Below are 17,633 nucleotides of genomic sequence, written 5' to 3' on the forward strand. Positions count from 1 at the left end.
CCGTATCTTGTTCAAGATATAGAAGAGGGGATCGTTATATGGCTAGAGTTCTGAGTGTAATGTTTGCTCTGATCAGTACAGTACAAAGCTTAGAACTGGATAAAAGATAAGTTCAGTAACCCAGAAACTGAGTATATAGAGATTTTTACTCGGTTATAAGAATGTCAAAATTTAGAACTCCTCAATAGCTTTAATTTTCCCAGGAGCGGTTTCAGCACTGTGTCCACTTTTGCACTACAACTTAAAATATTGAAAAACTTGAAAGTACATGGGAAGATGACTAGCTGTCCCATCTATGTGAGAAAATGTTTAGCATTATAATTGTTTTGGCTCACAAGGAAAGAGAGTCTATGCCATGATCTTCTAGAGTTTGAAGATTGAGAAAATATGACAGATTGCAGTATAACTTTAGGGTTAGGTTTAAATATTCTAGAAAATCAGAATTTTCTAGAAACTCTTTTTTGACTATAAGCCAGACTTTCAATATTTAAGTGTCAGACTGATAAAAATTCTGATTTTAAAGGATTTTTCAATTGTTTGCCTATGTATATACACACACATACTTATATACTTGTGTACATATTTATATATCACAGTTTAAGTCTAAACTCTAGTTAATATAAACTGCTTCCAACTGTGCTGGCTAACTCTTATTTTTATTCAACATTAGGTGGTAGGGCTGCAAGTATGAATACTTCTTAGCCACTAGCTTCAAGGAGGTAATAATTTTGATAGGTAAATGGATATACAACTAACTATAGTCGATTATTTACACTATAGTAGATTTTTAGATCTCTGTATAAAAATCACATTTATGATTAATCACATTTTGATTAATTAATGAATTTAGTAGCTGTAAGAACAATGTGAATTAGTTTGGAGGGATAAAAAAATATCAATGACTAAGTTGAGTTGTAGAAGATAGTCCAAAATATGTAACATTGCCATCACTTAATGCTAAAGGCAGGCAATAATTTGTGTGATACTTGGTAGAACTACTTAATAAGCAAAAGTTATAGAGAAAGCAGATGCCATTTTTACATTTTTCAAATTTCTCTCCTTAGGGTTAAGATTAACCAATTAGTTTCCTAAGTTTTTATTTTTTTATTTTTAAAGATTTTGTTTATTCATGAGAGACGAGAGAGAGAGAGAGAGAGAGAGAGAGAGAGAGAGAGAGAGGCAGAGACATAGGCAGAGGGAGAAGCAAGCTCCATGCCTCCATGCAGGGAGTCTGATGTGGGACCCAATCCCGGGACTCTAGGATCAGGAACTGAGCCAAAGGCAGACGCTTAATCGCTGAGCCACCCAGGCATTCCAGTTTTTGTTTTTTTCATATAATCTCTACATCCAATGTGGGGCTCAAACTTAAAACCCTGATATCAAGAGTCACGTGCTATACTGACTAAGCCAGCCAGGTGCCCCATACCGACCCCCTTGATAGTATTTCAGCCAAAATGCAACCCCTAAAAGAGTGTTATCATTGAGCTCATTTTTACTTTGATGATATTACCTACTGTGAAACTAGTGCAGCATTGATATAAGCATGTTAAAACTAAGTTTTCCTGAAATGTTAGCCTTCAGTTGTGACTTTAGTTGAACAGTATTCTTGTGCTTAGTTAATAAAAGCCAGCCCTGTATTCATTTACCAGCATATCCCCAGGGCTAGGTACATTGTAAAGCATCCAGTAATTATTATGGGTGAATGAATTGTCTTATCTGCAATAAATTAAACCCAGAACTACAACTAGGTCTTAATTTAAATCATTACCTTTTCAACTTCACTTTATTTTGTTTTGTTTCTAAATAATAGGTTTAAGTCAGTTTCATCTTTTAAATGTTCTTTACACATATTGAACAAAAATACTCCTTTTCATTAATGACTGTGAACACTTGCTCACCTACTAGAGGGAAAATGGATAAATGCATCTTTATCTGCTGGCACTATTGAGAAATATTAATTGGGAAAAAAAGAGAAATATTAATTAGGGATAGAGGAAGAGAAGTAAAATGTATTATGCTTAGATAATGATGCCATTTTAGATATGATTTTGATGATCCATGAAAACAAATGATTTATTCCTTCAAAGCAAAGTAGAATACTAAGGCAGCAATAATAGTCATGAATATATTTTAAAACTTTTGAATTTGCTAATAAATTAGTTTTCTTATATAAAGTTGTTTAATTTGTGTGTTAAGAAGTAAATGGATTTGTTGACCCAGTGTGTGAGAGAATACTCACCATGTTAAGTACTCTGATATATGTTGGATTTAGCATGCTTAGTTATATTTTAAATTATCATGGACCAAAATCTGTTTCTTTCCTGTCCCTGTAGCTTCTTGAAAGTTAAATGAGATATATGATTTGGAAGAGTTAAAAGTGGGCAGTTACGTAGTTAAAGAGCTAGAAGGCTTCGTTCCAGTCACAGTTCTGCTGCTTACTGGCTGCCCACCTGTACTAGGTCATGGATCTGCTCTGAGCCTCACTAGTAAACTGAAGGATTTAGGTTACATGAACGGAGGTTTCTTCTAGCTTTGAAACTTCCTATTTCTCAAATTCTACATTATCTAAGAACCTAGAATTGTTTACTTTTTTCTTTTCTTTTTTTAAGATTTTATTTATTTATTCATGAGAGACAGAGAAAGAGAGAGGCAGAGACACAGGCAGAGGGAGAAGCAGGCTCCATGCAGGGACCCTGATGTGGGACTCGATCCCTGGACTCCAGGATCACGCCCTGGGCCTGGGCCGAAGGCAGGCGCTAAACCAGTGAGCCACCCAGGGATCCCCCCCCACCCCAGAATTGTTTTCAATGCTACCAACATTTATTTAACATTTTGCAAAAGGCCAATGGATACCAGACTATCTAAAGTAAAAACCCTGCTGTTACAGAGCTTATAGATCTTAGTCTTTCCCCTTTCTCACGTGAACCTTAAAATTAGGCTCATTTTTACTCGCACCTGGGTGGCTCAGTTAAGCACCTGCCTTCTGCCCAGGTCAACCCCCAAGGCCAGGCTCCCTGCTCAGCATGGAGTCAGCTTCTCCCTCTGCCCCTCCCCCTGCGCACTCTCTCTCCCCCTCTCAAATAATAAATAAAATCTTTTTTAAAAATTCTGTTTTACTAGAAGTATAGACTCTTTATAGGAGCTTTTACTATCATACACATGGCAACAGGTCATTTATAATAAGAAATATTAATAGAATTAGTGAATAATAGCTACTGAGGCTCATCTCACAAATCTCTAGTTTCTAATTTCTCCAACTTGGAGGTTATCCTTGAGTGAACTAACATTCGATTTCATGTTCAAGGCAAAGCTTTGGAAATGGTTGCCAAACTATCTCCCTTATGCTTTAGATCATTTTTAACAAGTCACAAAACCACGAGTAATTGACAAGGAAATCAAAACAACTTGTATGTAAGGTTGGTACTATGGTAACTTTCTAATGTTAATACATAGAATGCAGAAAGCATAGTACAAATGACTAGGAATAGACTGCTAAATTTTGAGGATTTTGAAATGTGATGATGGCTGAAAAAAGACATAGAAAACCATTAAAGACCCTTAAAGATAGAGAACAAACTGAGGGTTATGGAGGGCAGGAGATGGGCGATGGGCTAGATGGGTCATGAGTATTAGGAAGGCACTTGCTATGATGAGCACTGGGTATCGTATGTGAGTGATGAATCACTGAATTCTATTCATGAAACCAATATTGCACTGTATGTTAACTAGAATTTAAATTAAAAATTTGAGAAAAAAAAGACATAAAATAGTTGGTTTATTTCTAAATTTTTCTCCTTTTTTTTTTTTAGGTCCCAAAACAGTTTTTTTCTGGGCTCCAATTATGAAATGGGTAAGTCTTGAGTTTTTGCAGGCACTACTGAAAAAAATATTCTTTAAAAGGAACTTATTGGGGGGCCTGGGTGGCTCATTTGGTTGAGAGGCTAGGCTGCCTTTGTCTCTAGTCAAGACCCTAGCTCCTGAGTTTGAGCCCCCCTCTCCCTCAGCAGGGTGCCTGCTTCTCCCTCTCCCTCTGCACCTCCCCTTGGCTATGCTCTCTGTCTTTCAGATAAATAAAATCTTTTTTAAAAGTAAATAAATATCTGCAAAAAAAAAAAAGGTAAATAACTAATTTAAAGTAACTTTTATGATGTATGTACTTTTAAAAGTATTCATTGCCTGGAGATGATTTCATGCAAATAATTTCAGACGTGTCATTTTTACTGTGTAAAGCACACTACCTACTTGTAGAGTTGTTCTCAACTCCTTAGATAAAAGGCCTTCTAGGAACATTATTGTTATCAAAAAGCTTGTAATTGGGGCACCTGTGTTGCTGTCGGGTAAAGAAGCATCTACCTTCAGCCCAGGTCATGATCTCAGGGTCCTGGGATTGAGGCCCATGTCAGCTCCCTACTAAGTGGAAAGTCGACTTCTCCTCTCCCTTTGCCCCTCCCCCCTCTCATTTTCTCTCTCTGTCTCAAATAGATCAATAAAATCTTTAAAAAAAAAAAAAAGCTTGTAATTGTGGACCCTTGAAACTTCATTCTAAGATTTTATGACTAAGTAAAACATTAAACTAATTAGAAACTCCCCCCAGTTTAACTTTTATTATTAATTTAGTACATGAACTGAAGATACCAACACCAAAATACATACAAACAAGGAAAGTTAGTCTCAAAAAAAAAATAGAAAAGATCATCCAAGGGTGTATATTAACATTTGGTAAATGGTAGAATCTAGGACTTCTGATCCTAGATCAGAAGCACTCCAAGACCAGTGCTTTTTAACTTATGTCAGAGTTTCCATTCCTGAAGTTCTCATTTAGCTGAAAAGAGATAATTGTAGAGATAATAAAACATCATTGATTTTATGTTCAAAGGGCCAGTTTTGGCCTATAGCAGTGCTTCTCAAAGTGTCATCCTAGACCTGCTGCATTTTCATTGCCCAGGAATTTATTAGAAATGCAGATTTTTGGGCTCCATCTCAGTTTTACTAAATCTGAAACTCTGAGGATGGAGCCTAGTAATCTGTGTTCTAATAAGCCCTCCTGGTGATTCGGATGCCTTCTAAAATTTGGAAAATACTGGTCTGTGGCCTTTTTTTTTTTTTATTGTGGTAAATTACACATAAAATTTACCATGTTAACCATTTTTTTTTGTTTAAGTACATCACATTTTGTGCAACCAATCTCCAGAACTCCTTTTATCCTGCAACACTAAAATTCTGTACCAGTTAAACTACTCATTTCCCTGCCCCCAGCCTTTGGCAACCACCATTCTACCTTCTGTCTCAATGAATTTTACTACTCTAGGTACCCCAAATAGGTGGAATTGTACAGTGTTTGTCTTTTTGTGTTTGTCTCACTTAGCCCAGTGTGCTCTGGTTTATTATCCATGTTGTAACATGTGTCAAACTTTTAGTATGAATAGTATTCCATTGTATAGATGCCACATTTTGCATATCCATTCATTTGTTGATGGACACTTGAAGTGCTTCCACCTATTGGCAATTGTGAATAATGCTGCTGTAAGTAATGGCGTCCATCTATTCCAGTCCCTGCTTTCTGTTCTTTGGGGCATATACCTGGAGGTGCAATTGTTGGATCAGTATTATTTTGAGCAACTGCCCTACTATATTCCACCGTGGCTGCACAGTTTTACATTCCCACCAGCAACTCACAAGGATTCCAATTTCTCCACATTGCCTGCCGATACTTGTTACTTTTGTTGTTGTTGTTGTTGTTGTTTTGTAATAGCCATCTTAATGGGTGTGAAGTGGTAGCTCATTGTGGTTTTGATTTACATTTTTTAATGTGATTAGTTATACTGAGAATCTTTTCATGTGCTTTATTGACCATTGTATATCTTTGGAGAAATGTCTTTTCAAACCCTTTGTCCATTTTTTAATCAAGTTGTTTGTTATTGAGTTGTAGGCTATTTTAATTTTCATAAATGCACCATTTAAAATCGTTAGAACAGTTTCAGAAACTCAGTTGTAAATCTAAGTAGTTGAGAATGTCAGAATTTACTGTCCCCCAATCTTACGACCTTAGGCAAGTTAAATCTGCCATTTTGTCTCCCTAACTGTAAAATGACTAGAGTAGATTAGTGTTTGGGAGCTGCCTTTTACAGAGAACTGAAGAGTAGTTCTTTTTATTATTATTATTATTTATATTGTTAAAAATCAGAATTCAACCAAGTGAATTTGAAGATCTAATTGGCTGTATTAAATGATTCATGAGTGGGACAGCATCCCATTTAGAAGTAAAGGGGAGCTCCCAAGGGCTACAGAAAGAGAATGTTTAAAGGTAGGACAAGGAAATGATAAACTTTTAGAAAAGAGGATTATTTCCAGGTGAGGTCACCTTCATTTAGAGACCCAAAAAAGAATCTTAGTAGGTGAATTATCTCATCTTTCTTTGGGAGTTGGGGAGAGGCCCATGTGACAAGATTACCTCATTGGTGCTGACCAGAACATTCCTAACTGGTTAAGACTACATTTCAAGGGGAGGTTGAAAGTGCAATTACATTAGGTATTGGTGATTTGGCCTAAGTGATGCCACTTTGGGCCTGTGGGTTTCTTTTAACAATATATTGAGAAAAGGTCCCATCAGTTAAAAAAAAAGAAGAAGAAATTTCAACATATTCATGTTTAATGGTTATGCTCACTCAAAACATTCAACACTAGTTTTAGTTTGGTGTGACAGTACTACAGCTATGTTTAGAACTATGTAGTATATTGAAGTAGGGGGAAATAGTACTGCTTTTTATCACTCATGTCTTTAAAGTTCTTTTCAGAATAAGTGTCAATCATTTATGGTGATTGTAAATAATGGTGCCCTTAACTTCATGTGTTTCCCTGGCATTTCATTCTGATCTTTTTCTTGACGTGGTGAGCAATTAGTAAGTAGTGTTCACTCACTTTCAATTACTAAAGACAAAAAAAAAAAAGAATTTACTAAAGACAAGAATTATGTACATTTACTAATGTTTTTCCCACAATAAATATCATTTTTTCTACTCCTCATGGGACTTAGTTAAACAGACATTTGATTTATGTCTTTGTTGCTCTGTAATTGAATGAGATTCAACTGTACACTAAATTCCATCATTACATTGTAATCCTACATTTATTCCCAGGAGTGGGAATTGAAGTTTGGTAATCTACCTCCATATATGTCTATACCCCACAGCTGAAACCTGTTCACTCATGTTCTACCATTCCTGTTTGGTAGAAAAACTCTATGAATATGGAGACTCTTCACAAGAGGCCCAGAACAAGAATTCTAAGGTCCAAACTGAATTTTAGTGTAGACTTTTATAGCAGATTTGTCTTGTAAGCTGTCTTACTTATATTTGTAAACATTATACAGTCACATGAATTACTTTCTTTATATAATGGGATTCAGAATCATAAAGGATATGATTGAAATCATTCTACAATAACTGTCACACTTGATCTTAGCCAAAAGGCCAAGAAGCGATTATAGTAACCATTAGATAAAATTCATTTTTATTATTCATTCAACTTTACACATAATTTTGTGTTTAGTTTGAATAAATATGTTTATATATTAATTCTCATGGCTAGAATGGAATTTCAGACAGTTCTTAAATGGTAATAGAGATTGTAGCAATCTAGTTATTGTGAGATGACAAAATACGCAACAAAGAATACCAGCAGAGAAAGGAAAATTACTACTTCAGTTGCCCTTAACATAATTTTTATAAACTGTGCAAATGTTTAATGTAAATGGTGATAACTACAGAGCAGAAATGAAGCAGTTGAGGATGGGACAAATTAAAAAGTCAGTGGGAAAGGTTAAAAAAAAACACTTGAAATTTTTGGTGCCCAACACTAATGGTCCATCTGTAGAAAACTCCATTAGTATGATGTATGAATGTCTTTTTTTTTTAATGTTTAAAATGTGTTGTCTACTTATTAATTTAATTAAAATGCAGGGACACCTGGGTGGCTCAGTCTGTTAAGCGTCTGTTTTCAGCTCAGGTCATGATCCCAGGGTCCTGGGATTGAGCCCCATGTTGGGCTCTCTGCGCAGCAGAGAGTCTGCTTCTCCCTCTCACTCTCCCTGTGTGTTCTCCTTCTCTCTCTCAAATAAATAAATGAAATCTTTAAAAAATAATAATTTGATTAAAATGCAGATCAAAGCAAAAATAAACATCTAAAACTAGTGTGATTTTTTTTAAATAATGGAAAATATATTATTTTCTTCCTCTACTCTGTGTCAGCAATGAAAGTTATATAGTAATTATATGTCTATAAAATATAATTGATTACTTAACTATTGTTTATAGCACTATTATTATTATAAGAGTAAGAATGACTTACTCTATTTATAATAAATTTGGGGGTTCTCTTTGACCTCAAATTTACCACAACTTAGAAGTTTACTGATTTTATCAATAGCTTTGGTGTTTTTTTGATCTGGCCCTCCAGTATTTTGAAACACTGACAGTATGATATACTCATAAGTGCCTTGTTGGTTATCTGTCTCCTTTAAAAACATCTATTTTAAGTTCATGTTGAAATCATACATAGTCTTCTGATGACAGCACAGCAGTAGAAACTGTGCCTTGTTCTCTGGTGAGGAGACTACTTTTGTTTGTTATGTATTTATGCACATATTATTCCAGACCAATTGATAATAATTCATGTATGGTAGTCTATCCATGACACGTGACAGTTGCTGCTCCAAGCCACATATGTTTTATATTAAGAATTTAAGACTATACTTGTTCAGACATTTAACTGTACCGGATTCCTTCTTAGCCACTTAATTAGCTACTTTATTATTTGGTTGAAACCAAATAATATTGAGGTCAAAGTGGATAATTCTAAAAAACAAAATAGATAATCCTTACATACTTTAAATATTTTATTTTAACTTAATATATATTCATTTGCCAATCATCTACAAGACTAAGGCTTTTATTGGTGTAAGGATTCTTTCAAGTTCCACATTTTCTACTTTGGAGGAATTATTCTACAGTGCATTCTGTGTAATTTTCACTTTAGGGGTGCCTGGCTGGCTTAGTCAGTAGAGCATGTGATTCTTAAACTCAGGGTCATAAGTTTGAGTCTCAGGTTTGGGGTAGAGATTACTTTAAAAAAAAATTTTTTTTTTACTTTCCACTTTCGTTTTGTTTGAAACACAGCAATTTCATAGATAATTTCACAATAGTATAAGAACAGAAATTTGCTAGATTTTTATGGCTTTCCCACCCAGTCTTTTTATATCTGTCTCGTTCACATAAATTTGACAGCAGGCTTTAACAACTTGCCTTTATTCAATCTTTCCAAAGCAGTCACTTTAATTTTCATAGAAATGACAACCCTCTTTTGTGTTTCACCTATTTACCTAATTGTTCATTAGGTTTAGAGGACAGAGTTGATAAGAATTCACCTCAACTAGTGAGAGCAAAAATTTGTGAATACAGAATAAAATGAAGATCCTTGGGTATTCAGCATGCCTCAGGCATCTGTTAACTTGTTTACAGAGGAATAGAGATCTTTGGCTAACCTGGGAAACTATTATGTGAAGGTCAAAGAGCTTCCTTTATTTTTGTTCATAGTCTTTTTGCACAGTTACACTCAACTCTCAAACAATATACCATTTTGTATAGTTCATTTTTGTGTTTTTTCTTCAATTTAGGAATAAATCCAACTATTTCAAGATTATCCATGCAGATTTTTAATACCTATTTCTTTTTCAGCTGGAGTTATTTATAGATTAATTTATGGTTTAGAATCTTGGGTGCCTGGGTGGCTCAGTGGTTGAGCATCTGCCTTTGGCTCAGGTAGTGATCCCGGGGTCCCAGGATCGAGTCCCGCTTTGGGCTCCCTGTGGGGAGCCTGCTTCTCCCTCTGCCTGCATCTCCACCTCTGTCTCTAGTAAGTAAATAAAATCTTTAAAAAACAAATGGCTTAGAATCTTGAGGATTGGGTGCTTGGGTGACTCAGTTGGTTAACGGTCTTCCTGAGCTCAGATCATGATTCCAGAGTCCTGGAATCAAGTCCCACATCGGGCTTCCGGCCCTGTGGGGAGCATGCTTCTCCATTTCCTGTTCCCCCTTCTTAACTGGCTCTCTCTCATTCATAAATAAATAATAAAATCTTTTTAAATATCTTGGGGGCTTTGCTATCTCTAAGCATTTGAAATTGGAATACTCTAAAGTGGTATCTCATTTTTTTAACATTCCTCTAAAAGTGTCATAAGACTTTTTTTTTTTTTTTTTTTTTTTTAGTAAATGAGAAAATACTGAAGAAAAGAAACACGATGTTTTATACTTTAGCATGGAGATATACCTACCCAACCCAATGGAGATAAAAAGATGCCAAAGAGAGTTACAGGGAACCTGGGTAGCTCAGTCAGTTGAGCAGCCCTAACTCTTGATTTTGATTGAGGTCATAGTCTTGCGGTCCTGGGATCCAGTCTGCGTCAGGCTCCATGGGAGTCCACTTGAGGATTCTCTCTCCCTCTGCCTCTGTCTCTCCCCTGTTTGTATGCGCAGGTGCATGCACGCTCTCTTTCTCAAATAAATAGATCTTTTAAAAAAACTGAAGGGCACCTGTGTGACTCAGTCAGTTAAGCATCTTGCCCTCAACTCAGGTCACGATCCTAGGGTCCTGGGATCAAACCCCACATCAGGCTGCATGCTCTTTGGGCAGCCTGCTTCTCTCCCTCTGTGTCCACCCCCCACCTCCCTGCTTGAGCATTCTCTCTCTCTCTCAAATATACATACTAAACATACTGTTGTGATAGTTGTTGTGGATCAGTACTTGCTTTGTATGTTAGAGTATTTTATATAATCTTATTACTTATTCTAAACACTCTCTGAATAGACTCTATATAGTTCTATCATTTGAATAAAGTTCATAATAAAGATGAAAAGGAACACAGGCCATCTGCCTTCTATCCTGAGACTAATAATGCAGGAAAAGACAGAAAACTAATATTCCTTTTTCTCTGTTGCTCTACAGACATAAGCTACTATTTGTTCTTGTTAATATTTTCTAGACACTGTGCTAAATGCTTTTAAGACATATCTCATTTAGTCATACATTACTTTTGCAGGGATAGCTATTAATATTCTCATTTTACACATGGGGAATTTAAAGCAAAGTGTTAATGTAATCTGACCAAAGTCACCCAGCTAGTAAATGACAGAGATTAGATTTGGTGAGATTTTCTAAGGTAATTTACATAAGGGTAGAGTGATATAGAAATAGAAAAGAGTTTTTTAGAAACATGAGAAAAGAGCTGAAGACCTTCATGGAAGAGAACAATTATTAACAAGTCCCAGAAAAATAAAGTGTATACTGTGAGCATAAACAAAATCATGACCATTGACTTCTTCCCCCAAAAAAGTTAGAATGTAGCCTATAGTGTTCATAGATCTATCCAACAAGCTGCAATGTAATAGTAGATTACCCAGTAGATTAATAGTAGACATCAATCCCTTTCATCCCTTCCCAATGGCAGTATATTACCCTCAGAAGCAGAACAAATATGAAATGGAGAAAACGCATATTGGGACCTGGAAGAAGAATCTAGGAGAGATAATTAAGTATTTGGGAGAAAAAAAAATCACAGGACTGTGGGTGAAAGTTAACAGTGGCAAAGAAAGAGGCAAAATAGTGTTAGCCATGATTTGCCTCTGATTATACTCCTCTGTGTAACCATTTCCCCCTTTTAAAATCAGAATCATTGCTTTCTTGTACTGCTGACTTTATTAATTCAAAACCCCCTTTGTATTCAGTTTAAATTTGTGTATAAATTCACAAGTATATCTATGTTCTACATAGGAGCAAAACCCTTTGCTGATTTATATTTTCCATGTCAGAGCATCTTTTAGAAACCCAGTGAGACCTAAAAATAATTACTTAAAAACATATTCTCTAATGACATTTAGAATTTGATTTAACAAAATATTTAAAGGAAAAAAGAAAGAGAAGAGAGGAGATGAAACAAATGTGGCAAAATTTCAATAATTAACTCTGATGGGCTTGTAAGCATTCTTTGTACTCGTCTCTTATTTGGGTATGCTTGAATTTTTCATCAATAAAAATCATTTTATTACATACTCTCATCTCTACAATAGAAAAGCATAACTAATACTCTAGTGAAGGAAGACTCATTACTAAATTTTCTGAGTGATACTAATGGCAAGGGTATCAGTAGGGGGATTATATAACAGTGTTAAAAACACGGCAGAGATGGGGCACTTGGATGGTTCAATTGGTTAAGCATCTGCCTTCACTCAGGTCATGATCCCAAGGCCCTGGGATGGAGCCCTAGGGCTGGGCTTCCTGCTCAGAGGGGAGTCTGCTTTTTCCTCCCCCTGCACCTGTGCACTTTGTCTTCTTCCCTCTCAAATAAATGAAATTTTTTTAAAGATTTTATTTATTCATAAGAGACACAGAGAGAGGCAGAGACATGGGTAGAGAGAGAAGCAGGCTCCATGCAGAGAGCCCAATGTGGGACTGGGTCCCAGGACTCCAGGGTCACGCCCTAAACCAAAGGCAGACACTTAACCACTGAACCACCCAGGCGTCCCTAAATAAAATCTTAAAAAAAAAAAAAAAAAAACAGCAGAGAAGAAATAACCTTGTGTACTTTGACATTAAAGAAAAATGTGACCCCAAAACTAAAATTATAACAGTTTTTCTGAAACTTCCACTTTTGTTTCTAAAGATTTATTTACCTCTTTCAGAGAAAGAGCGCACTGGAGAACTTGAGGGGGTGGATGGCAGAAGAAGGAAAGAGAAATTCAGGCAGAGTCCACGCTGAGCATGTAGCCTGACATGGGGCTTATCCTGCTACTGTGAGATCATGACCTGAGTGAAAACTAAGAGTCACTTTACCAACTGAGCCACCCAAGTGTCCCTGATACTTCTACTTTTAAAAAAGAATGTTGACAAAAACATGAAAGGAGGAATCTATACAGATTACCTTAAGGAGCTTTTAGGCATCCTCCACACCAGGGGTTTCCAGCATATATAAAGAATATATAATTTCATAAATGAAAGAAGTACTATTTGTTAGAATACATACACACTACTGATTTTCAAGTATATGAAGCTATTTGATGTGGTTAATAAAACACAAATTCAAAAAGCATTCCTGAATTCTTTATAGTTTTTCATGATGATATGTATACATTTGCTTAATGCACGGATACTAAAATTACAGCAACTGTCATATGGAAATCTCAAATAGTTTTATGTTTTATGTAAAATTAGGAATTAGGGACGCCTGGGTGGCTCAGTGGTTAAGTGCCTGCCTTCGGCCCAGGGAGTGATCCTGCGGTCCCAGGATTGAGTCCCACATCGGGCTCCCTGCATGGAGCCACCTTCTCTCTCTGCTTATGTCTCTGCCTCTCTGTGTCTATCATGTATAAATAAAATCTATAAATAAATAAATAAATAAATAAATAAATAAATAAATAAATAAAATTAAGAATTATTACTGCACTCTCATGGTACCTCTTCTCTTTCTGTGTATTGACGTGTATTTCTAGGGGTTGGTGTGTGCCGGATTGGCTGACATGGCCAGACCTGCAGAGAAACTCAGCACAGCTCAATCTGCTGTTTTGATGGCCACAGGTAAGTTAAAGATTTTCTGTATTCCATGTAGGACATGTGATATATTTATTTTGTTTTACATCAATTTATTTAATAGCTTAAAGTTTTAAGCACATATACACACTCAAACATACACACACACATACCAAGAAATTAACAATGTTTACTCTGGGAAATTATTATACATGGAGAAGGCAGAAGAGAATTACTATGAATAAGTACCTGCATGGATTTTTGTTTTTTAAGTTTTTGCCATGAACCTATTTTATAAGTAGGAAAAAGTTAATAAACATTTGCTCTGTAAAGATTCCCTGTTGATTTAAGAATTAAATATTTTGTGTAACACTGAATCATAACAACTTTATGAAAGACTCAAAGTACAGCATTTCTTTTTCCTTTATCCTACATTATGTTATCATGGTCTTATGTATAATTATCTTACTCTAATATTGAATGTTCAAAAGATATTGCGGCAGTACCCATGCTTTTTTAAAAATATTTTGTTTCTGTGGCACCTGGGTGGCTCAGCAGTTGAGCACCTGCCTTCGGCTCAGGGCCTGATCCCAGGGTCTGGGATCGAGTCCCACCCACATCAGGCTCCTTGTGGGGAGCCTGCTTCTCCCTCTACCTGTGTCTCTCTGTGTCTCTCATGAATAAATAAGTAAAATCTTTTAAAATAAATAAAAACAAAAACTTTTAAAAAATAAAAAAATATTTGTTTCAACAGGGTTTATTTGGTCAAGATACTCACTTGTAATTATTCCCAAAAACTGGAGTCTGTTTGCTGTTAATTTCTTTGTGGGTGCAGCAGGAGCTTCTCAGCTCTTCCGTATTTGGAGGTAAGCCTATCAAAGGTGTTAAAAAGAAAAATCTGCCTCAGAAGCCACCCAGATGGCAATGCCTTTTTTTTTTTTTAGATTCATGTATAATGATAAGATGGGATATGCCTAAAGCAGAAATTTATAGAAAAGTCAAGGGGTTTAAGTTAAGAGTGTTAAGCAATATGTTTGCTATCTAGGTTTTAAATCTGTCTGTGTATTATATCTAGATATGTAGCCCTTTCATAGAATCTTCTAAGACAACATACACAACTTATGAAATATTAAGTAATTTCATCCATGAATCTTTTATCATTATATATAATAAAATGGGACCCAAATGTGTATGGTTATGTGGTATTGGAAATGATCTTTAGAGTGAGCTGCTGGTCTTATCAGAAAGTGTTCCAGGAACATTTGGAAGTTTTTAAAACTGTTTACAGGGCATCCCTCATTTTATTTCATTTCGCTCCATTGTTCTTCATAGATATTGCACATTTTCACAAATTGAGGGTTGGTGGCAACCCTGCACCTAGCAAGTATCGACACCATTTCCCCAATAGAATTTGCTCCCTTTATGTCTGTTGTGTGTCACATTTTGGTAATTCTCACAATATTTCAAAAATTATCATTTAAAAATTTTTTTTTACATTTGTTTTTATTTAATTTCGATTTGCCAACGTATAGTAACACCCAGTACTCATCCCATCAAGTGCCCTCCTCAGTGCACCCCAACCCCCACCCACCTCCCCTTCCGCAACTCTTTGTTTCCCAGAGTTAGGAGTCTCTCATGGTTTGTCTCCCTCTCTAATTTTTCCCACTCAGTTTCCCTCCTTTTCCTTATAATCCCTTTCACTGTGAATATTCTGCATATGAGTGAAGCCGTATGATGATTGTCCTCTGATTGACTTATTTCACTCAGCATAATGCCCTCCAGTTCCATCCATGTTGAAGCAAATGGTGGGTATTCATCCTTTCTGATGGCTGAGTAGTATTCATTATAATATTTGTTATAGATGATCTGTGATCACTGATCTTTGATGTTACCACTGTCATTGTTTGGGGTGGGCACCACAAACCATGCCCCCCATAAGACAGTGAGTGAGCTTAACTGATAAATGTGTGTGTTCTGACTGCGCCACCGACCAGCCATTCCCCATCTCTCTCCCTCCTCAGATCTCCCTATTCCCTGAGATGCAGTAATACTAAAAATAGGCCAATTAATAAGCCTGCAGTATGCCTCTAAGGGTTCAATTGAAAGGAAGGATTTGTACATCTCTCACTTTAAAACAAAAGCTAGAAATAAGTTTAGTGAGGAAGGCATGTTGAAAGCCAACAAGACAGGCCAAAAGGTGGCCTCTCGTGCTGAACATTTAAGTTGTGAATGCAAAGGAACATTCTGGAAGGAAATTAAAATGCTACTCTAGTGAATATATGATTGATAAGAAAGTGAATGGCCTATCACTGATCTGGAGAAAGTGTTAGTGATCGGGATGTAAGATCAAACAGCCACAACATTCCCTTAAGCCTAAACCCAATCCAAAGTAATATCCTCACTCTCTTCAATTCTGTGAAACTCAGAGAGATGAAGAGGCTGCAGAAGAAAAATCTGAAGCCAATAGAGATTGGTTCATGTGTTTCAAGGAAAAGCCATCTCCATAACACACAAGTAGAAAGTGAAACAGCAAGTGCTGATGTAGAAGCTGCAGCAAATTATCCAGAAGATTTACCAGATTAAGTAATGAAGGTAGCTACAGCAAACAACAAATCTTCAGTGTAAGTGAAACAACTTTATATTGGAAGAAGATGCCATCCAGGACTTTGATAGTTAGAAGTCAATACCTGGCTTTTAGGCTTTGAAGGACAGTCTGACTCTCTTGCTAGGGGCTGATGCAGCTGATGACTTGAAGTTAACACCAGTGCTCATTTACCATTCTGAGAATCCTAAAGACCTAAGAATAAATAATAGTAAATCTCCTCTGCCTGTGCCCTATAAATTGACAACACATCTGTTCACAACATGGTTTATTGAATATTTTAAACCCATTGTTGAGACCCAGTGCTCAGGGAAAAACGGTTCCTTTCAAAATATTTCTGCTCGTTGACAATGTGCCTTGTCACCCAAGAGCTCTGATGAAGATGTACGGCAAGATTAGTGTTTTTTTCATCCTGCTAAGACAACAGCCATTCTGCAGCCCATGAATCAAGGAGTCATTTCAATTTTCATGCCTTCTTATTTAAGAAATATATTTTGTAAGGCCATAGATTGTAATTCCTCTGATGTATCTGGTCAAAGTAAATTGAAAACCTTCTGGAAAGGATTCCCTATTTTAGATGCCACTAGGAACATTTGTGATTCATGGGAAGAGGTCAAAATATCACTGTGAACGGGAGTTTGGAAGGAATTGGTTCCAACCCTCATAGATGACTGAGGGGTTCAAGACATCACTGAGGGAAATAACTGCAGATGTGGTAGAAATAACAAGAGAACTAAGTATGAGAAGTGGAGCCTGAAGATGAAACTGACTTGCCACAATCTCAGGATCAAACTTGAATGGATGAGGAGTTAATTCTTATGGATGAGCAAAAGAAAGTGTTTCTTGAGATAGAATCTTCTCCAGGTGAAGATTCTGTGAAGACTGCTGAAATGGCAACAAAGAATTCAGCATATTGCATAAACTTAGTTGATAAAGCAGCAGCAGAGTTTGAAAGGATCGATTCCAATTTTGAAAGAAATTCTTCTGTGGTAAGATGCTATCAAATGGCATCGTGTGCTACAGAGAAATCATGTGTAAAGGAAAGAGTTAATTGACATGACAACTTCGTTGTTGCCCTGTTTTAAGAAACTGTCACTGCCACCCCAGTCTTCACAACCACCACCCTGGTCAGTCAACAGCCATCAACATTGAGGCAAGACCCTCCACCAGCAAAAAGATTACGACTCACTGAAAACATAGATGGTGGTTAGCAATTTTTAGCAGTATTTTTAAATTAAGGTATGTACTTCTTTCCTAGACATAATGCTGTTGCACACTTAATAGACGATAGTATAGTGTAAACATAACTTTTATATGCACCAGGAAACCAAAATATTCATTTGCTTGCTTTATTGTGATACTTGCTTTTATTGTGGTGGCCTGGGAATGAACCCACAATGTTTCCAAAATTTGCCTATATACTCAGTAGTTAACATTATTTGTCAGTGATTGGCTA

General features: G+C 36.3%; 1 protein-coding gene across 1 annotated transcript in view; it reads left to right on the forward strand.

The window, feature by feature from the left end:
* Positions 1-17,633, forward strand: part of MPC2 (mitochondrial pyruvate carrier 2) — a 29,505-nt gene that overhangs the window by 10,433 nt on the left and 1,439 nt on the right. The window contains exons 2-4 of the mRNA XM_055323986.1: positions 3,810-3,850; positions 13,539-13,623; positions 14,330-14,441. Of these exons, the coding sequence (XP_055179961.1) occupies positions 3,810-3,850; positions 13,539-13,623; positions 14,330-14,441 (238 nt within the window). The remainder of the gene's footprint in view (positions 1-3,809; positions 3,851-13,538; positions 13,624-14,329; positions 14,442-17,633) is intronic.

The sequence above is a fragment of the Nyctereutes procyonoides genome, unplaced genomic scaffold, assembly GCF_905146905.1.
Source record: "Nyctereutes procyonoides isolate TBG_1078 unplaced genomic scaffold, NYPRO_anot_genome, whole genome shotgun sequence".
In the NCBI taxonomy this organism is placed as follows: Eukaryota; Metazoa; Chordata; class Mammalia; order Carnivora; family Canidae; genus Nyctereutes; species Nyctereutes procyonoides.